Genomic DNA, 9,024 nt, shown 5'->3' on the forward strand with positions numbered 1-9,024 from the left:
TCTTAGGAAGTCATCTTTTACTTAGTCAAATTCCCTGTGAACGTTACAAGTCTTTAAAATTAGGAAGTTTGTTGTTTGGTTTTTAATTTCTATTGTTTATTGTTATTGTTATTGCTGCAAGTATTTTGTTGTTACACGTTGGTGACTGGTTGTCTCTATATATGTAGCTTCTTGCTAAAAAAACATGTGAAAATACAACACACAAAGCAATGAACACTTGGATGAAGCTTTATATTCTGCATGCATGTCGTATTTTTAATATGGTACCTTATAATTTTTTTAAAAAACCCCTCATGAGCTATGGAGAAAAAGAGAACCAAATCTGAAATATCTTAAAGTGTGGGGTGTCTAACAAAGATTAGCATCCCTATTAATAAGAAAAGGAAAATTGGACCAAAAACTGTTGATTATGTTTTTGTTGGATATTCTTTAGATAGTACTACTTATAGATTCTTGGTTGTTAAATCTTTATATGGTTTGAAATAAGCTCCAAAGTAATGGCACGAAAAGTTAGATCAAGTTGTTCTTTCATATGATTTTCAAATCAATAATAGTGATAAATGTGTGTATGTGAAACAATTTGATGATACTGGATGTGTCATTTTATGTTTGTATGTGGATGACATGTTGATATTTGGTAGTAGTATGCAATTCATAAATGATGTGAAGTCTTTATTGTCTAGTAATTTTGATATGAAAGACCTTGGTCCTGAAGATGTGATTTTGGATATTAAGCTTATAAAGAAAAATGATGACATAGTTTTAACCCAATCACACTATGTTGAAAAAGTTATTGAAGAAGTTTAATTATTTTGATGTCAAAATTTTTTTTACTCCTTATGACTCATCCATTAAGTTAAAGAAAAATTTGAGTAAAGGAATATCTTCACATAATTAAATATTCTCAAATGATTGGTTCTTTGTTGCATTTGGCAGACTTATCTAGGCCTGGCATTGCATATTGTGGATCCCCTTACAAAAGGGTTGACACGCCATCAAGTACTTGAGTCGTCAAGGAGAATGAGACTCAAGCCCATTATTTAGTTACAACAATGGACACCGTCTCCGTGTGATTGGTGATCCCATGAATGGAGAGTTCAACAGGTAACAACGAAATTATTTGTTGACTAAAGTATACCAAAATAAAATTTTGTGTTTTGTTTCCCATTCTTATGGCAAGGTGTATTATAAATTGTGGCAATATTAAGGCTGAGGTATTTATATATGTGTATTTTTGGTATAAAAAAAATACCTCTTAATGAATTCGATGACAATTATTGTAGGGGTGGGGGTCACAAACCACTCTTTGAGGATTCACCTAGTGAGTGTGGTGGTGGGACTGCCACGGATATGGGCTAATCTCTAAGTGACACTTACGAAATAAGATACATGTACAAGGCCGTGTAATGCACTACCACTGATTAGAACCTAAATGAACGTTAATATTGTAGGGGTTGTATACTAAAGTCCGGTTAAAAAAGGTATAGTTCAAGACAATTAAGTCACTACATTTTTTCTCGGGTGAAAGTTCATAAACACTAGGTATAGACTCAAACCCGGAAGGTTCCTTATACCGAAATATAATATCACATGTTCTTTCTTTTATGTTTCTATATAAATTATTTTTAAAAAAAATATTTTAAAACTTTAAATTATGTGGGAGAATGTTAGTAAATATTTGTTTTATAATTTAAAATTTATAAAAATATATTACTCATATTAATTCTATTTTTATAAAATAAATTATTTGTTTTAGAATATGTTACGTAAAATTAGATTTTCTTTCTAAGATTTTGCTTTTAGAGGGTCAATGTAACTTGTTACGTATAATAAACAAACAATTTGCGCGCGCAATACTAGCGCAGTGGGAGTCTTTTCTCCTCCCTAAGGATCGTTTGTGCGCTTTAAGTCACTAATTAAAAAAAAATCCTTAAATTATTTTCGTTGTTTAGTTTAAGACTTTATATTTTCTTCTCATTTATTTTATTTTAATTTTATAGCATATCCAACCAAAACTGACCTATTTGTAGTTTGAATTGAGTTTAAAAAGAGAGAGAAGAAAATAACACAAATCTAACCCAAATCAAGCAAAAAAATTTAATTGATTTCATCAAATCCTACTTAATTCAACCAATGAACATTCCTAATTAAATATGGTTTTTTTACTCTCATCAAACTCATAATTTATGGCAAAGCCTCCCAACCAACATGGCATATATACGTTGGGAAGAAATTTATTATTCGCATTAAAGTGTCCCTCATCATAAAATTTTACTTCCGTGAAATGTATATCAACACACCAACCTGTAACCTGACCTCTTCACATCATCAATCAAAGACTATATAGATAAACAATAATGTCAACGTACCGTTGGATTGGATGTGTCTGTTATTAACCAAGTCAAAAATATACATTTTTTACATACACAGTTTAGGAGGTAGACATTACGGGATAACAATTACTAGCCCACAATAATACAACAAAGATAACCCTTGAATTTAGGGTATAATTATTAATTAAAACCATCTTTCCATATCCCAAGTCACATCAAAATCAAGATTTACCACAATAACTGTATCACCAATATAATAATGTTAACAGCTAAATATAACAAAAGTCACTAATTATAATCATATAGAAGAAAAAAATGTTAAACTAAAGACATGCATTAAAAGAAATCTATGGTCCAAAGATAGTCAAACTCCAATTTGATCTCAACACAATACCTTATGAGAGATAGAATTGTCCATGCAATTTTACTGATCATGGAAGTTTGGCATTTGCCATATCAGATTGTAAATGGGAAGACACCTCCTCGGGCACCACCCCCATCCAAACTTTCTCACCATAATCAAAAGCCACATCTGCCAAACATTGTGCCACTTTATTGGCTGTGGGACGCACCAATCTGAGAGATGATCCTGTACCTTGGATCATCATTATGCACTCTTCTAGAAGTGAATGAAGGTAGGAATCATCACTAGCTTTTCCTTGTTTTAATTGGTTCCACTGAATGTATAGCTTTTGGCAATCAGTTTCGAAAATAATTTCCGAAAATCCAAGGTCCCCTGATTGCTCTAAAGCCCACTTGTAGCATAGTGCCTCAGCAATTTGGGGCTCAAAACATTCATCTTCCAGAAAATTTGTACCTGTAGTGTTTAATGTATGTTAAATATTCTTTAAAAGACACATCCTACTATTAATTAAAATTTATTAAAATATATAAAATTAAAAAAATCATTAAACAAAAAGTAAAACTCACTAAAATTTATGATTTCTAATAAATTTTAATTCATAATAGAACTAGGGTGTTCGAAAGGGAGTGTTATAAGAGAAAAAATTTACATTCCTAATGGAATTACTCACTCAAACAATTCCAACACACTCTTTCTAAAATGCACCTAATTACTAATCTTATTTAAAGTTGACATGTGCAGGGACTAACCAACTCACACAATTCTAACATACTCTTTCTGAAACAAAACTTATTTTAAGACGTTCATAACGGAGCTACTCGGACTCAAACAACTCTATCAGAGTACTCTTTCTAAGACACTTACTAACTATTCTTATTAGTTATTAGTTAAAATTCATTGAAAACTATAGAATAAAATAAGTCATTGAATAGAAAGTGAGACACGCCAAAATTTACAACACTTGTGAGACGATGTGATTAAACGATCAGTGAGTTAAAAGAAAATTTTCACATTAATAATGAAACTACTCATCTCAAATCAACTCTAATATACTCTTTCTAAGACAAATCTTATTAATTCATAATGGGTCTACTCATACTCAAAAATTAAAAGCTAAAAATCTAATTAGTAACTAAGAATTTTTAAACTATCTTATTAAATTATAAATATTTAATAAAATTAACCGTTGAAGTAACTAGAAAAATATAAAATGATATATTTAAAAAGGATAATAAAAAAATTAAATAAACATATAAAAAACTAAAAGTTAACATCTTAAAAACCTACTAAAAATACTAGAAATTACTTAAAAGGTTTGTTTACTAAATCAGTAAAAAAAAACTAAAAATTAATTGAAATAATTTGAGAAAGATAATTTTAAGTATTAAAAAGACATTAAATAGCTAGGAGATACATCAAATTTATGATTTCAACTAAATTTGAATCAAGAGTAAGAGTAGTAGAATAGAAGATGTATTCAGAAAATTGCGTTTAATTGTAATTATAATACTAAATTCAAACAAAAAATTGTACCTGAAGCCCGAGTTGTGCCAAAAGAGTCTCTGAAAATCATTCCCATCGCAGTACCAACATTGTCCTTCACAGCAGCAGCAAAATTGACCTTAACATAGGGACTTGATGGTAAAACCCACGCATCAGGCCCATCCGGAACCACCACGAACATGGACGACGCCTTGGCCAAAACCTGCATGCAGTCCATTCCCTTGCTGTGGAAAACCCACGCATTGCGTCTGTGCCACAGCGCCCACATGGTAGCACACACCACGCCCATCGCTTCGTCGTCCAAAGTGTCAACACAATATTGATCGATCCACTGTGACAGGGTCGAGACGCCGCGCAACGACTCAACCCTAAGCCCCAGTGGCGACGCGAACCACACGAGTTTCGCGTCATCGCAGAGGAGCAACGCGTGCGTGACCGTCTCGGGGAGACGGCCGCATATCGGGCACAAGGCGTTGTCGACCAGACCGCTCTGCACCAGCAGGGACCTCACGGGGAGCTCGTCCCTGCACGCCCGCCACGCGAGGCTCCTGCATGTCACCGGCGCCTCTGCGTGCCATATGCCCTTCCACACGCTTGACCTTGAGTCCAAAACCACGCTTGAAGAATACACCATTGCATAAACTGCATGAAAAAAAAAAAAAAAAAACAAGTGATTGCGTTGGTTTTTCCGTTAGGAAATCCTTCCATTAACAACAGTCGAATAAAAAAATTCAAAATTTTACTTCTCATGGAATTGGGAATGTGTGTCCATTCATCCAAACATTAAACCAAACACACGTTGAAAAATATCAAATCATCATCCCAAGAAAAACAAGAAAACAGGTTAAGAAATATTTGTAGTTATTGTTATCTGAATCTGAATAGCCACATTTTGTAGAATGGGGTAATAACCATTTTCACAATACTCTTTCGTTTTCCAGCGTACGTTTAGGCTTTTGGAAAATTTAATTAAGGGTAACTATTATCGATGTAATTAGGAAACTGAATTGATAAGCTATGAGAAGAAATATCTAACCTAGCTTTGAATGCGATGACAATGGCAGATGAAATAAAACACTTCAAAGAAATACGAAGCTGGAAAAAAAAAAAAAAAGAGCCTTTCTTTTTGGTCTTTGAATTAACGTAGAGATGGAGTAGTTTGAGGAACGCTACTGAATCAACTGATTCAGCAAAGGAGGAACTGAGGAAGAAAGGACGACGGGAAAGAGAGTTGAAGAAGAAATTAGCTTGCTAATGTTCTTTTAATTGGGTTAGGGTATGGCTCATGAGGTATCATAACTATATAATTTGGTCATAGATCTATTTAACAAACATTTGAATTAAAGTTATTAATAAGTAAAGAATTGATTGAGCTATTTATTTTTTAAATAAGTATGATTGAGCCTCCCTTTGTGTTGTTACTTGTTATAGCTTTACATTCCCACTCACGTGTTTGACACGATGAATATTTCTTTGTTGAGATACTTGCTAAATAAAAGTAAACTAAATTTAAAAATTAAAAAGATTCTAATTTAGTTGTAGGAATGGGATTAAAGTTTGAAAAGCACCTCTAAGATGAAAGAGGGAGTATGTCTAATGGAGAAAAAAAGGAGAGTCAAAATCACATTCTCTATGTTAAAATTTCTAATATAAAAGAATGACTTCATGCAAGAATGATAATTACTAATTTTAAATGTATTAAAATGAAAAGTGTTAGAATAAATATAAAAAATTCAAATGAAAAACTCATGTAACCAATAAATCTCTTAAAGATTTATCAAATAAAAATTAAATTTCTAATCATCATTAATTTATCACCACCATCATTATCACTACCATGACCGATGACAATGATCATATAACAACAATTCTCATGGTGTTAACACATCACCACCATTGGTATAATTGATGTTGTCGTCACATCACCATGACTATTGTTGTTGTTGTTATTGTCACCATCATTGTTAGTGTGATGACGATGACAACCATGGTAGTGAATGCAACAATGGTCGTGGCGGTGGTGTTACTTATATAGTCTTTGTGGTTGTTTGTTGAATTCAATTTTTACACCATTTTCATTATGTTTATGACTCTTTTTAGTTCAAACATCAATTGGATTTTAGAGTTTTTATGTATTTGAATCTAATGGGACATGTTTCATGTCTCAAACCAGTCAAAAATGATTTAAAATCATGTCACAAAATCAACAACCATCATTATTTCCAAAGGACCATTTTGATTCACTTAAAAAATGTGAAATTTTAAAAAGATAAAGGACAAAGTCAAATATAATTAAAAGATGACATCTAGGGTGGACCACTGATGCATGTGGTTCACCGTGGTCTAATTTTACTAACTGTTGGATTCATTAAGGTTTCAAGAGTAACCCTACATCTACCGTATGCGATTATGTTTCTCTACTAACCACTTCCTTCCTCAATTTCCCTTCTTTCCTCCATAGGTGCTCTCAAATCTGTTGTGTTCTAGCTTAAGGACAGTGGCGAGGTTTGTGAAGGCCCAAAAATTTCTTCTCTCTTTGTCAAAGAAGCATAAGTTTTCACTAAGGGATAAACACAAAGTACAACTGCCAAACCCTACAGTGACTACGATAGAGACAAGGTAGTTCAGCGAAAGACTAGGACTCCACGAACATGGAGATAGGGCATGATTATCCTCACCATGCCAAAAAAAAAATGGGGTGCCAAAAATGAAGACATGGCAAAAGCCCTTGCTCTACACCATAACCCTTAAGATCTGGAACTAAGTGAAGCACACGAGAGCCAAGGCTTATGTGGGTGTTCATGATTTTGATTTGCAGCCAAAGATTCTTTGACTTGTTGCTTTGATTTCTTGGTTCTACATTTCATGCACATTCTTGATTTTTTAAATATTGATCGCATTAGCGCTAGTGCTCCAATTACTATTGTGGTTGTCGAACCAAAGATCTGAGTTTATCGTCATCCTCGTCAGTGGTGGTGGCGTTCAGAGATGCCATGACAATGGCTCTGTGCAGTGGCTTTGATGGCTACTCTTAAGTGCGCTTGGTGGTGGAAGAAAAATCAAAGCACGACTAAGGATTAGTTAACGATATCACTAACAACAACAAAAATCTTTGTTTTTGGTCCTAGATCTGGAAGTGTTTATTTTAACTTGCAACATCAATAATAGACGTAGTTCCAAATGTTATTGCATGTTTGGAACCATGTTGGATGTTTTATATACACACATCATCTTATCCAACGCTACATAGAGTAGCTTCCACATCCAAAGGTTTATTGATGTTAATTTACTCACAAATGTTTTCAAACATATAATTAGGATCTTCATCAAATTTGATTGACATCATTAAATCCGTAGATCACACTAGTGATCCATGGCAGACTTCATATTTTAAATTTTGGATAGTATGGATCACAATCACAACTCGATCTATGATCCATGATAGAAACAAAAATTTTAACTTAATTATTCCATTAGTTACAAAAGCAAAGTTCCTATATCCACAAAAAAATTACATAATTTATATAAGAAAATTTTAATGAGGTTTACAAGCAACAAACCTCCCACACTTAACTAGTCAATTATACATTAAAATAAAAACCATTTTCTAAACCCTATCAAGACATACTCATACAACAAATATGAAGAAGATGGCATACATGGGAAAGAAGGGGAAAATATACTAGGAGTGAATTTGAAGGAATCATTACAATTATGGGGAGGGGGAAGCATGTAAAGAGTTGTACTGACTTGGATTTACCTAGGATATGCTATTCGTGAGTTTAGATCCTTCTCTTTTCCCTTACCTTTACGTATTTTCTCCATCTCTCCCGTATCCTTTTTTCCTCTTTTTTCTCTTTAGACCAGAATGTGAAGTGTGTGTGTGTGTGTGTGTGTGACTTCCCTATAGGTTTAGGCAATGTCATCAAAACCTTCTTAGATTAGCCGATCCGATCGGTCCATCCAAAAACTGGACATGCCATCGGTTTGAGTGACTAATTGGATTGGAAATGTAGTTAGACCAGTAAAAAATGGTTTGACTCGACGGCTTATAGAAGAAAAAAACAATTAAATTGGCGATTTAAACCACACAGTCGTAAAAAATGTTAACAGGGCACACATCATCACTCATAGGCAATTTGCTACCGCACACAGATCAAGAACTAAGACAGATACGATAGAGGGAAAAAAGAAAATAAAACCAAAATGGGAAAGAGATGATGAACATAGAAAGAGAAGATAAATTTCAAAGAAACATACTTTTTCTGCAAAAATGACTCAGCCTTGAACAGTAGTGAGGAAATCCTGAAGAATTAAGCAACGGGAGACGTCAGGGTTAGGGTGTGGCTGTGAGCAATGAGCATTGCGATTGAAGCTTTTGTCTTTTTTATATGTAACCCTTTGTTTTGGATTTTTAGGGTTTCACTTAAATGGGCTGCTTCATGACCCTAAGCCCACAACAACCCACTTTTTAATCATTTGGGCTATTTTACTGGATCAATTATTTATTTGCTATAAATATTTTATAATTGGTTTTTGTTTTACATAGCAATCTTTATAATCTTTTGTTAAAAACAAAAAATAATACTTACATGGCCTATTTGGATACAAGGTTGGATGTGTTTCTGAATGCTTTTCTATTAAAAAATATATATTTTCAGTAGAGAACCTCTCAAAATCACTTATGACTTGTATCCAAATAGGTCTATAATTAGTTATATTTATAATATATCATAAAATTTCTCAACATGATTTACTAATTTTTTTTCGTTATTCTTAACTTAAAAGAATATATTTATCAAAAAATACATTTTACTAATTTCA

General features: G+C 33.1%; 1 protein-coding gene across 1 annotated transcript; it reads right to left on the reverse strand.

Moving 5' to 3' along the window:
• Positions 1 to 2,487: 2,487 nt before the first annotated feature.
• On the reverse strand, positions 2,488 to 8,555 carry LOC114369395. Its single transcript, XM_028326625.1, has 3 exons — positions 8,461 to 8,555; positions 4,231 to 4,842; positions 2,488 to 3,150 (listed from the first exon to the last, which is right to left on the reverse strand). The coding sequence occupies exons 2-3, from the start codon at positions 4,832 to 4,834 to the stop codon at positions 2,765 to 2,767; spliced, it is 990 nt and encodes a 329-aa protein (XP_028182426.1). The 5' UTR covers positions 4,835 to 4,842; positions 8,461 to 8,555; the 3' UTR covers positions 2,488 to 2,764.
• Between the last annotated feature and the right edge of the window lie 469 nt (positions 8,556 to 9,024).

This window comes from Glycine soja, chromosome 10, assembly GCF_004193775.1.
Source record: "Glycine soja cultivar W05 chromosome 10, ASM419377v2, whole genome shotgun sequence".
NCBI classification, from domain to species: Eukaryota; Viridiplantae; Streptophyta; class Magnoliopsida; order Fabales; family Fabaceae; genus Glycine; species Glycine soja.

Excerpts from the sequence above, each read along its gene's own strand:
- LOC114369395 (XM_028326625.1), bottom strand. The coding sequence starts at position 4,834 with ATGGTGTATTCTTCAAGCGTGGTTTTGGACTCAAGGTCAAGCGTGTGG. Across the intron at positions 3,151-4,230 it reads TGGCACAACTCGGGCTTCAG|GTACAAATTTTCTGGAAGAT; the intron begins GTACAATTTTTT and ends TAAACACTACAG.